Here is a 23682-nt window from a genome sequence, read left to right on the forward strand (position 1 = left end):
AGCCATCAGCCCTCACCCAGGCTGGCCTGACCACCAGGGGCCAGATGTTCAATGCAGGAGCTGCCCTCTGGTGGTCAGTGCGCTCCCACAGGGAAAGCTCTGCTCAGCCACAAGCCAGGCTGACGGCTGCCAGTACATGAATAAATCTCAAAAACATGTTTGAATAAAAGAAGCCTTATACAAAAGAAGACATACTACAGTTGACCCTTGAACAACACAAGGGTTAGGAGCTCTGACCCCGGTGCAGTCAAAAATCCACATATAACTTTTGACTCTCTAAAAACTTTACTACTAATAGCCTATCATTGACTGAAGCCTAACCAATAATATAAAGTCGATTGACATATATTTTGTATGTTATATACTATTTACTGTATTCTTACAATAAAGTAAGCTAAAGAAAATGTAAGAGAAAATAACATTTACAGTATTGAAAAAAATCCACATATAAGTTGACCCACACAGTTCATAACTGTGTTGTTCAAGGGTATATGGTTCTATTGATATGAAGATCTAGAGGTGGCCAAACTAATCTATGATAGAGAAAATCAGAACAATGGCTGCTTGTGGGCAGTGGGATGGGGACTGATTGGTACAGGACAAGAAGGAAGGAACATTCTATATCTTACAGGATTTGGGGTTTGACCAAGACTCTCTCCTTTGATCCAAACTTTAATCAAGTTCCTCTGAGTTCTCTTTCTGACTAAGGCTCAACCCTGGGCTTCTTTCTCTGACCTTGTAAAATCCAGTTTGAGCAAGAATCCTGTTAGGTCCTTTTGGCTAATATTCCCCACCTTTGGTACTGGACCAAATTCGAACTTAATGTCTGATCGAATTCTCATTCCCTGCCCTGCCTTCAGCAAGAATTGAGTCCATCTAGCAAGAATGTCCCTTTTCCCTGATGTTTCCTCTTAGTATATTTTCCATCCACTCACCATACCCTGCTGCTTGGTTGTAATTCCCCACTTGTCCTTGCTGGAGTCAGAGTTGAGCCCAATCTCAATTGGGGAAAATGAGAACATATGTAGGTCCTTGTACCTATCGTGATACACCCACCCACCCCCATTTAAATAAAGTCTTCCCTAAGGTCTTTAAAAAGTGTCATGAATAATAAAGTACATTCCAGCCCTAACCGGTTTGGCTCAGTGGATAGAGCATCAGCCTGCGGACTCAAGGGTCCCAGGTTCGATTCCGGTCAAGGGCATGTACCTTGGTTGCGGGCACATCCCCAGTGGGGAGTGTGCAGGAGGCAACTGATCGATGTTTCTCTCATATCGATGTTTCTAACTCTCTATCCCTCTCCCTTCCTCTCTGTAAAAAATCAATAAAATATATTTTAAAAAAAAACATCATACTGACGGCATACATTTCACGCTTCAATCAGAATTCAAAACTATACCATAAATATGTCCCACAAATAGCAGTAACAGAGTTGTCATCACTCCCAGGAAACCACTTAGGAGCAAAATTCTTTCCAAATTGTAGAAAGCAGAAACACTGAATGATTACTTTGCCTTAAAAAGAGAGTACCATAAACCTTTCTTAATTCGAAGTGTAGTTATCTCCTTCTTAGGATAGGTTTTATCGTAGTTGTGATGCATTCTTATTGCACTTAAAATTTTATCCACGATTACCACTTATGACTACTTTTGCATTACATTAAAATTAGTATGTATTATTTTAATAGCCATACTCTTTTATTAAATAAATAGAGTACCACAAACTAAATTTCACCAGAAAAATACTCTGTTTTCAATTTAAAATGATTTACCTGATTTGAAATGAAAACTTTGCAGTAAGGGCAAAAAGGCTTACTTCCTTTAAAAACCATCTCATTTAAATGTTCATAGCATACTGTCACATAAAAAAAGTCTAGTTTTCAAGAAATGTATATTAGTATATATGCCTTAGTTATCTTCCAAAAATAGGCCACTGCCTTTATTCAAGGTCCTTACAACAGAGAAAACTCTGTTACTTCAAACTGAACAAAGCTGGGTAAGCAGCTATCCTAATGTTATTAAATAGCGTAGGGGTCACAGAAGATCATTGTCTACTTAGGACCATATGACATAAAAATGTATGCTGCATGTATAATATGTATACTATATATGCATAGAATATGTATATTCTAACATGTATAGAATATAGACTATGTATAGGAAAGAGTCTGAAAGAGATAATTTCAAAATGAACAGTGATTACCTCTGGATGATATAAAACCTATAATTCAAATTTTCTATTTTGTTATTTATCTTTTCTAACTTGTCTAAAAGAAAGGCTAAATTTTTTTTAGACTCCACTGAACTGGTTTCAACAGCAGAACTTTTTCCTTATATGATATACCTTTCAAGTTTTACTAAGAAAGAATAATTTTGAAGCTCTCTGCCATTTTTCTAAAATGGTCAACATTTCCTGGTACTCTAGTAAACTTGTTCTAAACATAGGATGTTAAACATATGCTAATTTTCTTACGTATCAATTTTTAGATTCTGAAAATCCAATTCCTTATAGATTTACCTTCATCATACATTTCCTCTATTAAATAGGCCTCTGCTCGGTCTTTCAGAGCATTCACATTGTCAGGTTCCATCTGTAAAACCTCGGAACACACTCGAATAGCTTCAACAGGCTTCTCATCCTAAAAGTAAATGTGAGAAAATGATTTATGGTTTCTACTCCATATGTTAAGTTTCTGCATTTCTGGGAATGGGTCAACTGTTACCTTAGAAAAGCAGTGGCAAATCCTTTCTTTTGAACGAATTGTATATTCAGAAACACTAGGCTCTGTCTTCATGACAGATTCATACTTGCTGGTCGCATCTGTGTATCTATTAAATGAGCAAATCATGATGAGCAATAAATTTTATTTCCAGAGCCACAGAAAAAACCTCTACTCTTCACTATATGTTGCTTAATCCATTTACCTGAATGAGCACATGCCTTCAAATACTGCTTTTACTTACTAATCTACAGTAGTAATGAATGCACTACCTACAATAAAGAGTTAAGATATAAAACACATGACCACAGAAAATGGTAACTCAGAGCATACTTGTGAGTACCAATCAAACCACCTGATGAAATGCTCATGATTTTGAAACTGAATAAAATACCTTGTTAAATTCTGACTTTATAGAGCACTTATAGCAAAGCAGAGATAAGGTTTTATTTTTTGGTCACTCTAACTTTCATGAAATCATGGAACCCATTACATACATGCTACTTATTTTATATAATGAATGTCAATATTCACAACTAAGTACACAATGTACATCCTTGCAGAAGGTACCTGTTTAAATTGCTAACTTTACTAGCTTTCTAAGAACAATAAAAGCTATTTTGGCATTTTTAAAACTGTTGAAAAGTACTAGTCATGTTACACATCCTAAGTTATTTTCCTCAGTAATGGCAAACTAAAAGATATATAATATGGCACATTATTCTCAAACTGCTACAATCTTCACCTTTAAATGCAGATGAATTAAAACACAGCTTTAAATGTAATATTTAAAACAGAAGCTAGCTATCTATGTCAAAATCTTAGTAGGGATACAGTTCTAAAGTTTTCCATGATGAAAAACAACTGTAGGAAACTGCACAGAGCACACGAGACCTTGCTTTACTTCTTACACCTACATGTGAAGCTATAATTAGCTCAAAATAAAAAGCTCAATTAGAAAATACTACACTTCACTTAAAAAAAAAAAAGCTATCTTCCAGGAAGGTGGAATAAATCTACTTTCCCCAATTTGTCTACCTAGGTACAAATGAATACCCTAGACATTAGACAGTTTTTAAAATATTGAAAGACTAAGAAAGGGAAAGATGGTAGACCAGCTAGGGACCTCTAGACCTGAGGGAAAGCAATGTGGTAAGTCCTTGGGTTTCTCTTTTGCTTCATAGACCCCAGACTTGGAGCTGAGGAAGCCAGCAACCCAGAAATGCTAATGGGTACAAATACACACACATACATAAAACAAACAAACAAAAAGCAAAAACCTGTTGCCCCAAGCCAAAAGACCTGGAAAGAGCAGCTTAACAAGACAGAATAATGGCTCTAGGCCAGCCAAACACCAGAGAAAATTATGGCACACCCCCCGCCCCTCCATCAACGCCAGCAGGCCGTGTGGAGAGCGCCCAGCCTTCTTCCATGGTTAGACTAATGAGCTGTGCCCACACCCATACCAAGGTGCTGTCAGAGAAGGCCAGGTGAAGAGCCAGGACTTTCATCCATGCTGAAAATGAGTCCCCCCTAAACTCTCACCTGCACCAAGTAGTAGCAAGAAGCCCCCACACCTCGAGTATCGATGAAGGCTGAGTGGGAAACTTCTACCTCCACTGCCCACCCCCACTTTGCTGGAACAATGTCAGAAAAAAACAGCCAAAACAGAAAAAACAGTCTTATATGTCCAGGTTTCAATTAAAAACCACTCCCATACCAAGTAACAGATCTCAAACTAAAAAAGACAATAAATTCAAACACTAACAGGACAGACATGTTTGAATTATCTGACAAAAACTTTAAAGCAGCCATGAAAAAAGCAACTATGATAAACATGCTTAAAGCAATGGGAAAAAAACAAAACAAAACAAAACAAAAAAACAGAATGGCCCAGCCAGCATAGCTCAGTGGTTAAATGTCGACCCATGAACCAGGAGGTCGAAGTTCAATTCCCCTCAGGGCACATGCCCGGGTTGCAGGCTCATGCAGGAGGCAGCCAATCGATGATTTTCTCTCATTATTGATGTTTCTGTCTCTCTCTCCCTCTCCCTTCCTCTCTCTGAAATAAATAAAAACATATTTTTTTAAAAAGTGCCTCAACAAAGAAACAAAAGATATAAAAGAATAACCAAATTGAATTTTTGCCTCAACAAAGAAACAGAAGATATAAAAGAATAACTAATTTTTAGAATTGAAAAACAGAAAAACTGAAATAAAAGGGCCACTGAATGGGCTTAATAGCTTATTGAAGGAGAAAGGAAAGAAGCAGTTTATTAGAACAACAGAAATTACCAAATCTTAACAGAGAGAAAATAAATGGGGGGAAAAAATGAACAGAGCCCAGGAACCTGTGGGGCTATAACAAAAGAGTTATTAACCTTTAAGTCAATCAGAGTCTAAGAAGCAAAGTATAGAGAGGGAAGGGCTCAATAGCACTCCAAAAAATATTAGCTGGGAACTTACCAAATCTGATAAGATGTAAACCTATATATTCTAGCAATGAAATAAGACTCCAAAAAGGATAAACATAGGAAATGCACATCATAATTAAACTCATGAATACTAAAGACAAGGGTTAAAAATCTTATAAGAAGTTAGAGGAAAATGATACCTTATCTTTAAGAGAAAAAAGCAATTAAAATGACGATGGATTTCTCATCAGGAATCATGGAGGCCAGAAAAAAGTGGTACAATATTTTTCAGGTACTATAACAAAGGAACTGTTATAACCGAGATTCCTATACCATGGGGGGCGAGAGGGGGGAGGGAGAATCTCTGTATATATCTCTATCACTCTAGAGACTACATTACCTTTTAATAATTTATATGTCTGTCTCCCTAACTATACCAAAAGCTTCTTAAAATAAAAAACTAGTCATATGCATTTCTGCAACCCCAGGACATAGTCAGTGCTTGATACCGGAGATACTCAATAAGTATTTGGTGAAATATAAATAAATCTGGTAAGAATACTATGCAGTTACTATTATTTATATTCTGCTTTATTTTTTTTTAATGTACAGTTTTTGTTAAAGCCCAGTGTTAAGATAACTCCATCCTTGATTGCTAAGGGGTAAAAAAGCAAGCAGTTCAATGGTTCTTTTGTGCCTACAAAGGACACATGAGGGAATGCTGGAGAGTCTAGACAGCATATGCTTACCTGCCATCTCTGATGAGTTCCTCAGCTGACTCAATCAGCTTATTAAGTTTCTTTACTTGTTTATAGTGTGCAAAACATCTTTTATGATCCTGGTCAAGTTTAAGGCATTCACGAACTTCACTGCTCATGTATTTAAAAAGAAGAAGATATTCCAAGTCAAAATAATCAATGAGTATTTTTCCTTAATAAAACATTTACAAATACAGAAATTACAATAAAAGGTATTTTGTTGTGTGTAACAATTAAAACATACTGGCTTAATAATTTACCATATATTTGTATATATGGTATTGGAACATGCACACACTTATTAATTCAAATTAAAATGACTTAAGTAGTGTTATACATTAAATATTCCCATTTTGTTTCTACAAATAATAACATCCCTATTTATTTTAATAAGCATAGTTCATGAAAATAAACTATGTGGAAGTAGAATAACTTGAAATGTATAAATAGATAATAGAATATAAACACAAAATATATAAACAGATAACAGAAAATAAAAACAGCCTTAATCACAATTTTATTAATTTAAAATTAAAAAGAAAATAGTATTATGTTACTGCCAACAAAAGGATGATGAGATGTGTGAGCCAGAAGAACAGACCTGAGGGATAGTTCATGATCTCCTAGTTGGTAGTACAGTGTGCTGATTTTATAAAAAGCCTCAGTATTGTCATTCTTCAATTTTGATGCAGCTTTTAAGTCACTTATTGCTTTCCTAGGTTCCCCTTCTTTTATAAAACACTCAGCTCGAAGTTCCCGTAGATCAGCATCCCAAACACAAACCTTGAGAAACAAAAGAACTAGACTTTAAAAAAGAAACAAGAAATTATGCACATTTATACTTACACCCCACATATTTTACCTACAGATTTATCAATATAAAACATCCTCAATTAATGTGGTAACTTCTATATGGTATATAGTATTTAAAAATCTGATACAATTTAGATGTGACAAAAATTAGTAAATGTAATAAAATAATTTCTCTAAGAATATCGTAAATAAGTTCTAACAGGGGAAGGAAATACATATACTGACAAGGCCCTTTTCCCATCTCCTTCAATGATATAATTGTAAAACTTTGAAAATAAGAACGCATGGCATTTACCAGTAGAAGGTTGTTCCCAATGAAACATTTGATTTTGAAGGGGGTATTCTGTAATTGGATTTTTGTAACCAACAATTCTAATTTCTAGTAGCAAAAAATAAAAATCTAGGTTCTAAATTTGCAAAATATTTTTATTCTACTAATAACTAAGTAAAATTCTCTTTTGAAAAATGTCATCTTGAAATTAAGTCCTCATATCAGAAAGAGAGAAAAAAAGAAAAACAATGTGAGAAGGTGGAGGCTTCGTTTCCATTTTATTGAACAGTTTACCATGTGTAGTAAATGCACTGGTATTCTTCAAAATGTAAACCCAAAAGCTTACCAATAAGGTCTGTGGAAGTGTCTGTACACATTTCTTAAAAGTTATGCTAAAGTCATGTCAACTTCTCACATATATTAAGTTATCAAAGACAACATTGGACATCAATTAAATATGAACAATAAGTTATGTCAAAATGGACAGTTTAAATACTGGAAGGTAAAAATTGTAACTGTATTTTTCCTTAATAAAACATTTACAAAATGATTTAGCAAAACATGAATTCTACTGGATCACATCACAATTTCCTCTATAAAATTGTCAAAGTGCACATTCTACATATAAGTTTACTGCCAAGATGAAATGAAACTATATATGAAAGTCCTATAAAAATGATAAATATGAATTATGATTGCTTTCATATGAATATTTTAGTAAAATTCCTTCTGAAACCACTTGTCTTTCTTAAGTCCTTCAGAGGCAACGAAACTATAGACTTTGTTTTCCCAATCTAGAACTGTCTGGATCCTATCAACTCTTTCATCTGCCTTCTTCCCTAGCAACTTCTCACTCCTTTTTCTTCCCAAACATTATTTTTCCTTTTTCTTAACCAACTCTTTCATCTTGTACCCCATTATTTAACCTCTAGAGTTTTCTTCCCCACCCCCCCAAAAAAGTCAAGTAAAAATAGCAAAACAAGCAATGTGTAAAAATATGTAACTCCCATTTCATAGCACATTCATTACATTTACTGAAAACTTCAGTTCCAAATTTTGTTCTCTATAAAGACCATGTTTCTCTTAAGAGCCAAAAGCCCAAGGACAGTCTGATTTTATACTATTTAGGTTTTCTGTGGTACATTACATATCAAAGTATATAAAGATGCCTTATTGTAAAAAGTAGTAAGTGTTAGGCTTATCAGCTGTACTACTTAAGAAACTTACCTCTAAAATCTTGTCAAGGGAGGTTATAGCACCAATATAATCTGAATTTTCAAAAGCATCAAGGGCCTGTGAACGCAAACGCTGCATTTCATCAGATTTTATGAGTTGGGATTGGGCTTCCTTTTCTTCATTTTCACTTGGATTAGATTTGAGCTATAAGAATAATAAATTAAATTAAACAGGGTTTTCCATCTCTTAAGTCTAAAACCCATAGTATACGCAATAATCTAACCATTCCTAATTAAGTTCATTGGGGAGAAAGGAATGACACACAAGCAAAACTGGCTTGTCTTGTCCACTGACTTGCTCCTGGTGCTGACCACCATGGAAAGCAACCGCAAAGGCACCTCCCACCAGTGTGGTGCGCATGAGCAAGCAGTGGAGCGAGGGTCAAAGACCTGGAACCCCAGACACAGGAAGCAAATATATTTAGGAACATGAGAGGGTAGAGAAGAATGAAGAATAAAGGAAAGCAACACTCTCACTTTCTTATGTATAGCTCTAGAGAAAATAATGAGTTTTATGTATTTTGCTTTCTAGTTATACTTCCTAAGTATTTTTAAGTATAAAATAATTTTACCAAAATAATAAAAAAACACAGGGAAAGAGAGACAGAGAGGGCATTTTTTAGAGCTTATAAGACAGAAAAGCATTTGATGCTGGAGGGGCTAAGATATAATAAGAAAGAATATACAAGGAAAAATAAGAGTATTAGTAATACCTTATTTAAAAGGCTTATGATGTGATTTTAAGAGGTTTACACATTGTTCTCTTTTTATTTTAAACAGGAGGCCTGGTGCATGGATTCGTGCACCAGTGGGGTCCCTCGGCGTGGCCTGCAGGGATAGGGCTGAAACCGGCAGTCCAACATCCCCGGAGGGATGTAGTAGTGTGCGAAGTGGCAGGCAGCTGGGAGGAGCCCGAGCCCAGGCTGGGCGCTGCACCGCTCCGGCTCATCCCAGCCCCACTGTGCCTACCCGCCGCTAGGTAAGCTCACTGCCGCTCTGCTGCGGTCTCGACGCACCAGTCCCAGGGCGATACCAGCGCGCCCATGACCAAGAAGCAGCCCAGTCAGTCCTGATGCCAGTCCCGATCCCAGTCACTGTCCAGATGGGGGAGGGGCACTCAGGAGGAATGTCCACATGAGAGGCTCACACCGCTGCAGGAGCCTGTCAGTCAGCTGAGCAGCACTCCGCTGTGGGAGCACAGTGATCATCAGGGGGCTGCTCCTGCATTCAGCACCTGCCCCCTGGTGGTCAGTGAACATCATAGCAACTGGTCAAATGCTTAAGCTTTTATATTGATAGATATTTTTATTGATTTTGAAAGAGAGAGGAAGGGAGACACATCAATGTGAGAGCAGAACATCGATTGGATCAGCTGCCTCCTGCACATCCACTACCAGGGATCGAGCCTGCAATCGGGCATGTGGCCTGACCAGGAATCAAACTGGCAACCTTTTGATGCACAAGATGATACCCAACCAACTGAACCACACCAACTAGGGCCTTTGCCTCTTTTTTAACAACATTATCTATGTATAATTTATATATCAAAAATTCACTAATTTGGGGTAATTCTATGATTTTTAACCATGTATGCAACCATCTCCACATTTTTAGACCATTTATGTCACCCCAATAAGATCCTTTGTGTCTGTTTACAGTTCATCCCCGCTCCCAGCCTGGTCTCATACACAATGACTCTTAATAATTTCATCCTCCAGATGGAAAACATTAAGCTTAATGGCTCAGAAAAATGAGGTGCGACATTAAAAAGCTACTGACTTTTAACAACATAAACTGATGAACAAAAATAGATTCAGAGACACAGAAGCATCGAACAGACCATCCAACCTCAGAGGGAAAGCAGGGGAGGGGATGATAAGAGATCAACCAAAGGACTTGTATGCATGCATATAAGCATAACCCATGGACACAGATAGTACAGGGGGTGAGGACATGTGCTGGGGGGTGGGAATGGCCGGGGAGAGGTCAATGGGGGGAAAAGGAGACATGTGTAATACTTTAAACAATAAAGAATTTTAATTTTTTTTAAAAAGCTACTGACTTTTTGGGGAACTTTTTTCTTTAAGATTAGTTATGTAATAATTCCTGAAATCTAATATTCTTATTAAGATGAGAATTGTAGTTGCTAGGTTCCAATTTTTGGGTGTGGTGAAGACAATAGTTGATTTCTAAAAATGTCTCTCCTTCAATTGACCAATCATACTGTTTCCCCTTCTAGTGGATTTATTTTGTAAAAACACCCCCAGAACCACCTGGTAGGAGAAAATACTCCAAAGGAGAAACATTAAGATTATCATCACTTGATAGAGGCTCTATATTTCTCCACTTGTTTTTAGGATACTTTAGGTATTCTATTTCGTCTGTATAACCTCTGGCTTTTGAAGGAATAGACAGGACTCCAAGTAGTCATAGGTAATTAGGAAGAAATTGGTCACCTCAGCTTGCTCTGGCTTGGGGGGGACTGTCACTGCATGACTGAATTATGCAGCTGAAGGTGAGTTGCATTACGGCCATGGAATGCTTGTCTATGACTGTCTTACCATCCTTGGGGTGGTCTTGAATACTTGTGATAGACCACATTGGAAGGAGTACAAATGTGTGTGTGTGCTGTCTCTTTGCTCTCGGTAGAAGTTTATTGATAACTTGTTTTCTATATGTTCACCACTGCTCCCTTTTGGATAGATTGTATTGGAATGTATTAGAGAGTGCCTCTTCTGGATGGAATGTGCATCTTTCCTCTCCTAATCTTAACAGACTAGTCTCTTCCACACAATTTTTGTTGTTGTTGGAAGGTGAGAGAGGGGAAAGTCAGTGGACAAGGCAAGCTATAAGCTTTAAATAATTGCCACTTATACCAATCTAGCACACATAAATGTTTTTCTGTAGTGATAACATTTACACAACATTTTTATTTTTCCTTTTAACTAACTTTATTTTCCACAACTAGGTTTATAAAGCAACACCATTTATACTAATAAAAGGGTAATATGCTAATTAGGGCGGATGTTTGAGCCTTCCAGACAAAGCCACAGCGGCTGCCCGGGGCTCAGGCAAGCCATGGATGGCGGCTGCCTCTGCAAGGGCCCGAGGCTCAGGCAGCCACGATGGCTGGCAGTGGCAGTAGCAGAGGCGTGAAAGGGGAATCGCCTTCCCCTGATCAGCCGGTTGCCTCCCAGAGGGAGGCCAGACTGCGTCAGTAAGACGTCCCCTGAGGGCTCCCGGACTGTGAGAGGGGGGCAGGCCGGGCTGAGGGACCCCCCCCCCCCCCAGTGCACGAATTTTCATGCACCAGGCCTCTAGTGTGTGTGTGTGTGTGTGTGTGTGTGTGTGTGTATTTCTGGTTAATGAATATTCTTTATTATCTTTGAGAAAATATTTTTTTTTCATAATACAGATTTTTCTGCAAAAGTCCTGTTTATATTTGCAATGTTCACAGTATTATATATGACTAGAAACATTTCCTTCAAATTCCATCAACATTAGGCTCTATATTATTTATTTATTTTTGCTTAATGTAACAGACAGTGGTCCCTCTAAATAGTTCCAATGTTTACCTCCTCACTTAGAAAGACTAATTATTGGAGGTATTGGTTTTGAATTTGTACCTCTGTGCTGTTCACCTGATAACATTCTTTTGTCATTTGTCCAGCAGAATGTAAGTTCTAAATGCTTAAAATTTAGTCAATTTAATATATGTTAACTGCTAAGTTCTTCTCAATATTCCCATTTTATGATCTTGTCTCCTCCTCTGCCATCTACTGGTATACCCTTGGGACACTGTACTTCTATCTAGAAAAAGGATATGAATTTGAGATTTTCTAATTATTAATCTGAATTCTAAATCCAGGTATTCCAGATAACCCAGACATACTTCAAATAAAACGTAACATAAGCCCTGGCCAGTGTGGCTCAGTTGGTTGGAGGATCATCTGGTGTACTGAAAGATGGCAGCAGGTTTGATTCCTGGTCAGGGCACATACTACCTAGGTTTCAGGTTCAGTCCCCAGTCGGGACATGTACGGGAGGCAACTGATCAATGTTTCTCTCTCACATTGATGTTTTTTTCCTCTCTCTCTCTCTCTCTCTCTCTCTCTCTCTCTCAAATCAATGAAAAACATACCCTCGGGTAAGAATTTTTTTAAATTTTTAAATACTTTAAAATGTGTGAATTCTGTACTTGTATTTTTCTCTAAACCAAATCCAATCTAATTACGATTATTCTTACACACAAAACTGTTACATAAATTTTTATTTTTTTAAATATATTTTTACTGATTTTAGAGAAGAAGGGAAACGGAGAGAGAGATAAACATAGGAAAAAAATCTCTGAAACCCAAGGCTTGGTGAATAAGTCTTAGGCATAATACCAAAACATTACTCACAGGAAAAAAAATTAATAAATTAGACTTCATAAAAAATCTTAAAAACTTTTGTTCTCTGAAAGCTCGGGTAAAAAGTTGAGAAAAGAGACTGGTAGAAAATATTTGCAAACCACATATGTGATAAAGTATCTAAAATATATCTAAAATATATAAAGAACTCCAAAAACACAATAGTGAAAAAGCAAACAATCCAATTAGAACATAGGCAAAAGACATGAACAGCCATTATACCAAAAAGGACTTACAGATAGCAAATAAACACATGAAAAGATCACTAGTCATTAGAGAAATGTGAATTAAAACAACATTGCACTATCACTACACACCTCTCAGAATGGGTAAAATAAAAAATAGTAACAATACCAAATACGGGCAAGGATGCCAAGAAACGTAAAATGGCTCAGTCACTTTGGAAAGCAAGTTGGTGGTTTCTTATATATAAAACTAAACATGAAATTACAACCCAGAAACTGCACTCCTGGGTACTTATTTATCCCAGCAAAATGAAAATATACGTTTATACTACAACCTATATGAAAATGTTCAGAGTAGTTTTATTCTTAATAGCCAAAAAGTGAAAACAATGCAAATGTCTATCAATTAATGAATGGATAAATAAAATGTGTCCTACACATACCGTGAAATTCTCAGCAATTAAAAGGAATAAGCTAAGTGATATAGGCAACAATCTGGATGACTCTCCAGGGAATTATCCCGAGGTGGGGGGGGGGGGGGGGCTTCCAAAAGGTGACATACATTTGAGTCCATGTACACAAAATTTTTGAAATATCAAAATTTAAGAAATGAGTAACAAATTAGTGTTTGCTTGTAGTTATGGATGAGGGGCTGAAGAATTATGGAAGAGAAGTAGGTGTGGTTATTAACGGGCAACAGCAGGGATCAACAGGAGGGATATCATTCTGGCAATAAACTGTTCAGTACCTTGACTGTGGTGATAGATATAAAAAAAGTGTACAGAGTTAATACACACAAATGAACACTAGTAAAACTGTGAGAACCTAAATGGACTGGTAGATTGTATCAATGTCAATATCCTGGTTGTAGTATTGAAGTATCTATACTAAGAAAAGGGTAATATGCTAATTAGACCAGACAGACAAGAGATCTTGTGAACGTCCTTCCGAACAAAGCCGCAGCGGCTGCGAGGGCTGAGGGCAGACAGCTACAGCGGCCTGCAGTGGCAGCAGCAACGGGGTGATGGGGGTGGCGCCTTCCCCTGATCGGCCCAGTCACCTCCCGCAGAGGGAGGCCAGATTGTGGCTTAGGCCCACTCCCCGCGGACTGTGAGAGGGGGCAGGCTGGGTTGAGGGCTCCCCCCTCTAGTGCACAAATTTTCGTGCACTGGGCCTCTAGTAGTTTTATAAGATGCTATCATTGGGGGAGACTGGGGATTGGGTGAAAGGTACAAAGAATCTTTGTGTTAATTCATGGGAATCTACGATTATCTCAAAACTTTCAATTAAAAATTAAATATTCAGTACTGATGTGCATTCTCATGGAAGAATCCTATAACAGTAACAGCAAGGATAGTGTTAAGAACACACCAGTAGAAGCATGACTGTCAGAGAACAATCTAAAAGTGAAAAGTGACATCAAAGTTCCCCTTCTTGCTTCTGGAAGGTTTTCATATTGATCACAGAAAGCACATTAATTAACCCAACACATACCCAAAGTTCCAAACACTCACTTTTCCAAAAAGATACATTCAATGCCCACTAAGGATTAACTTATGCTAAAGCTTTATTCTAAATTAGTGACCTGGTGCATGAAATTCATGCACGGGAGTGCGGGGTATCCCTCAGCCCGGCCTGCACCCTCTCCAATCTGGGACCCCTGTGGGATCGGGCCTAAACCGGCAGTCAGACATCCCCCCTCGCAATCTGGGACCACTGGCTCCTAACCGCTCACCTGCCTGCCTGCCTGATCGCCCCTAACAACTCTGCCTGCCGGCCTTCTCGCCCCCCAACTGCCCCCCCTTGCCGGCCTGATCACCCCCAACTGCCCCACACTGCCAGCTGCTCACCCCCAACTGCCCCCCACCTGCTGGCCTGCTCGCCCCCAACTGGCTCCCCCTGCCAGCCTGCTCGCCCCCAACTGCCTCCCCCGCACCGGTCTGATCACCCCCCAATTGCCCTCCCCATCCTGGCCTGATCGCCCCTAACCACCTCTGCCTCTGCCCCGCCACCATGGCTTTGTCCAGAAGAACATCTGGAAGGTCTCCCAGTCTAATTAGCATATTACCCTTTTAATAGTATAAGACTGTGCTATTTCGCCCTAGCTGGTTTGGCTCAGTGGATAGAGCGTTGGCCTGCGGACGAAGGGTCCTGGGTTCGATTCTGGTCAAAGGCAGGTACCTTGGTTGCAGGTTCCCCAGCCCTGGTCAGGGGGTGTGCAGGAGGCAGCCAATCAATGTACCTCTCTGTCTCTCCCTCTCCCTTCCACTCTCTCTAAAAAATTAATATGAAAAAATATCCTCAGCTGAGGATTAACAACAAAAAATAATAGTGTTATTAATGTGTGATTGAAAAAAACCAACTCTAAGCAATATATTTCAATATTTGTTAAAAAGAAAAAAACACATCCTTGTGTTTTATCATTTATTTATCCACTCAACAGATTTTTATACAACACTTGCTATATACAAAGGACTGAGCTAGAGAAAGTTATGCTCCCAGCACATTTGTGTCTCCACCACTCATCCTTCAGCCTGCTCTCAAGTAGCAAGGAAGATTAGATCAACAGAAAATTACATCCAATGTTACTGAGATCATGAGACAAGCTTCTGATTCAAAACTATTGTTTTCTAGATTTTTCTGCATACGACTGAGCATTGTGGTAAGGTTATGAAAATGTCGGAAATTTTAGTTTTATTGTCAGAGTAGATATCATCATAGTACCTAAGCATTTTGATAAACCACAAAAATGCAAATAATGAATAATGGACTCTAATGTATGGCCTTTCTAAACCATTCCAGAAACAAATCCATGTAGAACAAAAATGCAGGTCTTAAAACAAGCCCAAGGAAGGCAGAAAGATATTGGGCTAGCTATCTCTCTCTAAATCATTTTTCAGGATATACCCCTTTCAATTACATATTATCTTACATTCCCCCAACAAATCCAAAATGCTTCACACTTTTTTGGACAGAAATCAGATATTTAACATTATACTGCCTAGCAAAATAAAGGTTTGTTAAATGAACAAATGAAGTGGGAATACAGAGTTCTCTGTTTTCTCCACCCAGTTTCATAACTTTTCATCTCTGCCTGGTACAGGTTCTTTTAGTATAATAGTACAACAAAGCGTTATGAAAGGCTGCCAGCATTAGCAAGTAAAAGGTCAGTTTGTCACAGAGACTCTGGGCGCTACTCTGCCCTCTTGAATGAAATCCTCAACAACACTTTACGCTGCGTAAAGTAGCCATATGGGAAACTGAGAAAATCCCTTTTAAGAATCTGTTTCATGGCCCTGGCCAGTGTTACTCAGTGGTAGAGCATCAACCCTCCCCACTGAAGGGTCATGGGTTTGATTCTCAGTCAAGGGCACATACCTCATTTCAGGTTTGTTCCATGGTCATAGGGCAGGAAGGGGAGCATGCGGGAGACAACCAATCAATGCGTCTCTCACATCAATGTTTCTCTCCCTCCTTCTCTCTTCTCCCCCCGCCCCATTCTCTCTCTCCATCACTCCCTTCTACTCTCTCTAAAAAAAAATCAATGGGAAATAACTTCCAGTGAGGATTAACATAAAAAGAGAATTTGTGTCATTACTCCTTTCAAATCAAATAAAGGGGTTCCCAAGTACCATAAAGGACTTAGAATAGTTCAGCTGACTTCTCTAGATTCTCCCAGAAGACAAAACAGAGCATGTGAGCTACAAAAACTGAGTCAGGATTATATATTTATTCCTCAGACTTTACCTACCATCTATTAAAGTGATTCTTTGATGTCAGCCACCAAGTATTAATTAAAGAACTGTGATTCTTATATACACAAATGAAATATTTTCCCTTTTACATATAAAATTATTATGTCTTCCTATAAAATATAAATCGAATATATTCACTCAAAATAACATGTTCAAAGAGCCAAACACAAATTTAACTTACCACTTTTTTAAAATCATCTTCTGCTTCATCAAGTTTTCCTTGTTTGAGTAATAAGTGGCCTCTCTGTAATCTTGCCTAGAAAAAAATAATAGAAAGGTGTTGAGTACTATGCATTTCTAAATGTTCTTTAAACACGAAGAATAAAATTAAATAAGCTAATGAAGTATTAATGAAATAATTATTTTCCAATGCCTATTTGATTTGGCACTCTAAGAATATTTCCTGGAACCAACAAATATGTTTAATTTTTGATAAAGTATGCTTCCTTAAAAATACTTTCTGCTATACCCAAAATGTTGAAAACATTTGTCCATACAAAATCTTGTACATGAATGTTCACAGCAATAGCCAAAAAGTGGAAAACAACCCAAGTTCCCATCAACTAATAAATCAATAAGCAAATGTGATAAAATCCATACAATGGAATTGTTATTCAGCTATAAAAAGGAATCTACACTAATAAAAGAGAAACATGGTAATTGGCGTACGACCGCTACCCTTTTCATTGGCTAATCAGTGAGTATATGCAAATTAACTGTCAGCCAAGAGGGCGGCCGGCAGCCAGGCACTGAAGCGAGCAGGGAGGCTTGCTTGCTGCAGACTCCAACGTTCCCTGCCTCACTTGCCGGCCTCTCATCTGCAAGTCTAAGCAACTATATACTATGTTGCAAATAAGAAGGTAAACAAAACCCCAGAAAACAGCCGGACTGAAACCCAGCCAGACTGAAACCCAGCCGGACCGAAACATTGTATCCATGTTTTCAGCAGCGAGGCCTCAGAGCTAAAGCTGGCCCAGAATAAAAGAAAAAAAAGAAAACAACGAGCGGTTGGAAGCTTCAGTCACTCGCCAGCCGGAAAACAGCCCTCAGCCCCTCACCCAGACTGGCCAGGCACCCCAGTGGGGACCCCCCCCCTGATCCAGGACACCCTTCAGGGCAAACCAGCCAGCCCCCACCCATGCCCCAGGCCTCTATTCTATATAGTAAAAGGGTAATATGCCTCCCAGCACCGGGATCAGCAGAGCAGCGAGGCTCCCGGCACCGGGATCAGCGTGACAGGGGGCAGCGCCCCAACCCCTTGATCAGCCCTGCTCTGTGCATGACAAGGGGTGGCGCCGCAACCTCCCCATCGACCCTGCCTTGAGTGTGACAGGGGGCGGTGCCCCAACTCCCCTATCGGCCCTACTCTGTGAGTGACAGGGGGCAGCGCCCCAACCCCTTGATCAGCCCTGCTCTGTGCATGACAAGGGGTGGCGCCGCAACCTCCCCATCGACCCTGCCTTGAGTGTGACAGGGGGCGGTGCCCCAACTCCCCTATCGGCCCTACTCTGTGAGTGACAGGGGGCAGCGCCCCAACCCCTTGATCAGCCCTGCTCTGTGCATGACAAGGGGTGGCGCCGCAACCTCCCCATCGACCCTGCCTTGAGTGTGACAGGGGGCGGTGCCCCAACTCCCCTATCGGCCCTACTCTGTGAGTGACAGGGGGCAGCGCCCCAACCCCTTGATCAGCCCTGCTCTGTGCATGACAAGGGGTGGCGCCGCAACCTCCCCATCGACCCTGCCTTGAGTGTGACAGGGGGCGGTGCCCCCACCCCCCAATCGGCCCTACCCTGAGCGTGACTGAGGGGGGCATCGCAACCTCCAGATCCTGCTCTGTGCATGACGGGGCGGCGCCCCAACTCCCCAATCGGCCCTGCTCTGAGCCTGACCAGGGGCTGCACTTAGGGATTGGGCCTGCCCTCTGCCACCCGGAAGCAGGCCTAAGCCAGCAGGTCGTTATCTCCCGAGGGGTCCCAGACTGCGAGAGGGCACAGGCCGGGCTGGGGGACCCCCCCTCCTCCGCCCCCCGAGTGCACAAATTTTTGTGCACTGGGCCTCTAGTAAAGTATAAGAACCTTGAAAACTTTATGCTAAGTGAAAAGAAGTCAGACATAAATGGCTATATAATAGTAAGATTTCATTTATGTAAAATATCCAAATTCCATAGAGACAGAAAAATAAGTGGTTGCCAGGGGCTAGGGAAGATATGATAATGACTATTAATGAGTACAGGGTTTCTTTTTTAAATATATATATATATACACACACACACACACACACACACACACACATCAGTGAGGAAGGGAAAGGGGGAGAGGGGTAGAAACATCAAAGATGAGAGAGAATCACTGATCAGTAGCCTCTTGTACAGCCCCCACCCGGACATGTGCTCTGAGTGGGAATCGAACTATGATCTCCTGGTTCATAAGTCGATGCTCAACCACTGAGCCACACTGGCCGGGCTACAGGGTTTCTTTTTGAGGTGATAAAAATGTTCTGGAACTAGACAGTGGTAACACTTGCAGATGCTCAATGCAGGAGCTGCCCCTGGTGGTCAGTGCACTCCCAGAGGGGGAGCGCCGCTCAGCCAGAAGCCTGGCTCACAGCTTGAGAGCACAGTGGCAGTGGCAGGAGCCTTTGCTGCAGGAGGGCAGTAAGGAGCAAGGGGTTCCAGACTGCGAGAGCCCCGGACTGCGAGATGGATGTCTGACTGCCAGCTTAGGCCCGATCCCTAGGGAGATCGGGCCTAAGCCAGCAGGTGGACATCCCCCAACGGGTCCTGGACTGCGAGAGGGCACAAGCCAGGCTGAGGAACCCTCCACCCCCAGTGCACAAATCTCATGCACCGGGCCTCTAGTAAATATAAAGCTAGTACAAAGGTTAAAAGAAGATCATGTGTAATTACAACAATAAATTTAGGAATACATATAAACACACATAAAATAAGTAAAAAATAACGCCAAAAACATAAACATGGAGATGAGTAAAAATTGTACTGATTTTAGAATATGTTCAATCCTAAGTGACCATCAACTTAAAATAGACTACTTTAAACATAACTTGGTATATATAAAGCACATGGTAACCATAACCAAACATTTACAAGAAATATACAAGAAATAAAAAGAAAGGAACCCAAACATAACACTACAGAAAGTCATCAACATACAAGGGAAGAGCCAAGAGAATAAGAACAGAGAACCACAAAAACAATCAGAAAACAATTAATAAAATAGCAATCACTAAAAACCTATCAATAATTTCTTTAAATGTAAATGGACTACATGCTCCAGTCAAAAACATGAGGTGGCTGAATTGATTAAAAAACAAGGCGTACATATATTGCCTATAAGAGACCCACCTCAGATCAAAAGATGCACACTGACTGAAAATAAAGGGTTGGAAAAAGATATTTCATGCTAGTAAAAATGAAAAAAAAAAAGGTTGGGGTAACAATATTTATATCAGACAAAACAGACTTTAAGAAAAAGGCCTGGTGCGGCTCAGTGGTTGAACATCAACCCATGAACTAGGAGGTCACCAGTTCGATTCCCAGTCAGAGTACATGCCTAGGTTGCAGGCTCAATCACCAGTAGGGGGTATACAGGAGGCAACCAATTGATAATCATCACTGATGTTTCTATCTCTCATCATTGATGTTTCTATCTCTCTATCCCTCTCCCTTCCTCTAAAAATCAATAAAAACATTTTTTAAAGAAAAAAAGCCATAACAAAGGATAAAGAAGGGTATTTCATAACGATAAGGGGATTAATACAAGAATGTGTAACTCTTAAAAATATCTCCACACCAACACAGAACCCAATATATAAAGCAAACTTTGACAAACATAAAAGGAAAGATCAGTAGTAATACAATAGAGTAGGGGGCTTTAACACCCCACTAGAATCAATTGATGGATCACCCAGACAGAAAATCAACAAGGAAACTGGCCTTAAGTGACACATCAGATTGAAGGGATTAAGTTGATATTTTTATAACATTTCAGCCAAATGCAACAGATCATACATTCTGTTCAAGTGTACATGGAACGTTTTCCAGGATATATAACCTATTAGGAAACAAAACAAGTCTCGGTAAATTTAATAAGACTGAAATTATATCAAGCATCTTCTCCAATCACAATGGAATGAAATTAGAAATCAATCACAAGAATAAAACTAAAAAACACAAACATGTGGAGGCTAAATAACATGCTACTAAACAATTAATGGGTTAACAACAAGATCAAGAAGAAAATCAACATACACTGAGAGACAAAAGAAAATGAAAACACAACCACTGAAAAAATCAATGGGACACAGCCAAAGCAATTCTAAAAGGGAAATTCATACCAATGTAGGCCTATGCCAAGAGACAAGAAAAATTTCAAATAAACAATCTAACTTTACATATGGGAGCATTAGAAAAAGAAAAACAAAGTGATTAGAAAGAAGGAAATAATAAAGGTCAGAGTGGAAATAAATGAAAGAGACTTAAAAAAACAACAGAAAAGATCACTGAAACTAAGAATTAGTTCTGTGAAAAGATAAACAAAATTTAAGGACCTTTAGCCTAATTCATGAAGAAAAAGAGAGAGCCCAAATAAATAAAATCAGAAATGAAAAAGAAGTATCAATAGACATCACAGAAATATAAAGGATTATTTTAAAAACACTATGAAGGCCCTGGCCAGGTGGCTCAGTTGGTTGGAACATCATTCTGGAACACCAGAAAGTTTGCGGGTTCAATTCCCGGTCAGGACACATGCCTGAGTTGCAGGCTCAATCCCCAACAGGGAGTGTGCAGGAGGCAGCTGATCAATGTTTCTCTTTCATCGATGTTTCTATCTCTCTCTTTTCCCTTCCTTTCTCTGAAATCAATAAGCACATATTAAACAAAAAAAAAATCATACACCATGGATCAAGTGGAATATATTCCTGAAATGCAAGTTTGGTTCAATATTCACACATCTATTAACATGATATACCACATAAAACAAACTCAAGAATAAAGATCATATGATCATTTAATAGGTGCAGAAAAAGCATTTGACAAAATCTAGCATCCATTTATGATAAAAACTCTCAGCAAAGTGGGGACAGAAGGAATATACCTCAACATAATGAAGGCCATATATGACAAACCCACAGCTAACATCTTACTCAAACTTTTTCTTTAAGATCAGAAACAGAGCAAGGATGTCTACTTTCACCACCTTAATTCACATATTATTGCAAGTCCTAGCCATAGCAATCAGATAAGAAAAAGAAATAAAAAGGCATCCAAATTGGAAAGAAGCACAACTGTCATTATTTGTAGATGACATGCTATATATAGAGAACACTGAAGATTCCACAAAAAAACGATTACAATTAATAAGTGAATTCATTAAGCAGGACACACAATTAATATTCAGAAATAAATTCTATTTTTATACAGCAATAATAACTACCAAAAAGAGAAATTAAGAAAATAATACTATTTACAATTGCATCAAAAAAATAAAATATCTAGGAAGAAAGTTAAGAAGGAACTGAAAGACCTTGGAAAACTATAAGACACTAAAGAAGACACACAAAATGGAAGGATATACAATGCTCTTGAACAGAAACAATTAACATTGTTAAAACGTCCATACTATCCAAAGCAATCTATAGATTCAATGCAAACCCCATAAAAATACCAACGGCGTTTTTCACAGAACTAGAACAAATAATCCGAAAATATATATGGAACCAAAGAAGTCACCAAATAGCCAAAGCTATCTGAAGGAAGAAGAATAAAATTAGAAGTATCATGCTACCTGATATCAAACTATACTACAAGGCTATATAATCAAAACAGCATGGTACTGGCACAAAAAGAGATTCATAGATCAATGGACAGAACAGAGAGCCCAAAAATAAACCCACACCTATATACTCAACTAATCTCTGACAATGGAAGCAAGAATATACAATGGGGTAACAATAGTTTCTTCAGTAAATGGTGCTGGGAAAACTGGACAAATACATGCAAAAAAAAAAAAAATGAAACTAGACCACTTTCCTATACCATATACAAAAACGAAATAAAAAGGGATTTAAGACTTACATATAAGGTCTGAAACCATAAAACTCCTAGAAGAAAACATAGGCAGTGAACTCTTTGACATGGCTCTTGATAATAGTCTTTTGGATATGTCTCCTCAAGCAAGGGAAACAAAAAATAAATAAACAAATGGAACCACATCAAACTAAAAAGTTTTTGCACAGCAAAGGAAACCATCTGAATGGGAGAGTCACCAATGATACATCTGATAAGGAGTTAATATCCAAATTATGTAAGGAACTCAAACTACTTAACACCAAAAAAAACAACAAAAAACAAAGAATCTGATCTTTAAAAATGAGCAGAGGCTCTGAATAAACATTTCTCCAAAGAGCATATACAGACAGCCAAAAGACATATTAAAAGATGCTCAACGTACTGATCATCAGGGAAACGCAAATCAAAATCACAGTGAGATGTTACCTCACACCTGTCAGAATGGCCATCATCCAGAAATCAACTAGCAAGTGTTGGTGAGATGTAGAGAGAAGAGAACCCTCATGTACTGTTGGTGGTATGGTGAATTGGTACAGCCACTATAGAAAACAATATAAATATAACTACCAATTCCACTTTTGGTATTGATCTGAAGAAACCCAAAACACTATTTTGAAAACATGTGCACCCCGATGTTCACTGCAGCATTATTTACAGTAGCCAAGATATGGAAGCAGCGTAAATGTCCACCAACAGACGAATAGACAAAAAAGATTTGGCATTTATTTATATATACATTGGAGTTTTACTCAGCCATGAAAAAGAATGAAATATTGCCATCGGTGACAACATGAATGGACCTAGAGCAGGGGTGGGCAAACTTTTTGACTCGAGGGCCACAATGGGTTCTTAAACTGGACCAGAGGGCCGGAACAAAAGCATGGATGGAGTGTTTGTGTGAACTAATATAAATTCAAAGTAAACATCATTACATAAAAGGGTACGGTCTTTTTTTTTTTTAGTTTTATTCATTTCAAACAGGCCAGATCCGGCCCGCGGGCCGTAGTTTGCCCACGGCTGACCTAGAGGGTA

The 23682-nt window shown here is 39.0% G+C and overlaps 1 protein-coding gene and 1 long non-coding RNA gene across 2 annotated transcripts in view; both read right to left on the minus strand.

The window, feature by feature from the left end:
* Window positions 1–23682, minus strand: part of DNAJC3 (DnaJ (Hsp40) homolog, subfamily C, member 3) — a 46925-nt gene that overhangs the window by 12477 nt on the left and 10766 nt on the right. Inside the window, exons 4-9 of the mRNA XM_014530075.1 lie at window positions 16744–16818; window positions 8203–8355; window positions 6493–6674; window positions 5883–6002; window positions 2723–2828; window positions 2518–2638 (exon numbers count right to left, since the gene is read on the minus strand). Coding sequence (XP_014385561.1) covers window positions 2518–2638; window positions 2723–2828; window positions 5883–6002; window positions 6493–6674; window positions 8203–8355; window positions 16744–16818 — 757 coding nt within the window. The remainder of the gene's footprint in view (window positions 1–2517; window positions 2639–2722; window positions 2829–5882; window positions 6003–6492; window positions 6675–8202; window positions 8356–16743; window positions 16819–23682) is intronic.
* LOC106724087 lies at window positions 17598–23373 on the minus strand. The gene is made up of 3 exons (XR_001359847.1): window positions 23271–23373; window positions 22202–22214; window positions 17598–17607 (listed from the first exon to the last, which is right to left on the minus strand). It is a non-coding gene; the product is annotated as an uncharacterized LOC106724087 (long non-coding RNA).

Source organism: Myotis brandtii, unplaced genomic scaffold, assembly GCF_000412655.1.
Source record: "Myotis brandtii unplaced genomic scaffold, ASM41265v1 scaffold71, whole genome shotgun sequence".
Classification (NCBI taxonomy): domain Eukaryota; kingdom Metazoa; phylum Chordata; class Mammalia; order Chiroptera; family Vespertilionidae; genus Myotis; species Myotis brandtii.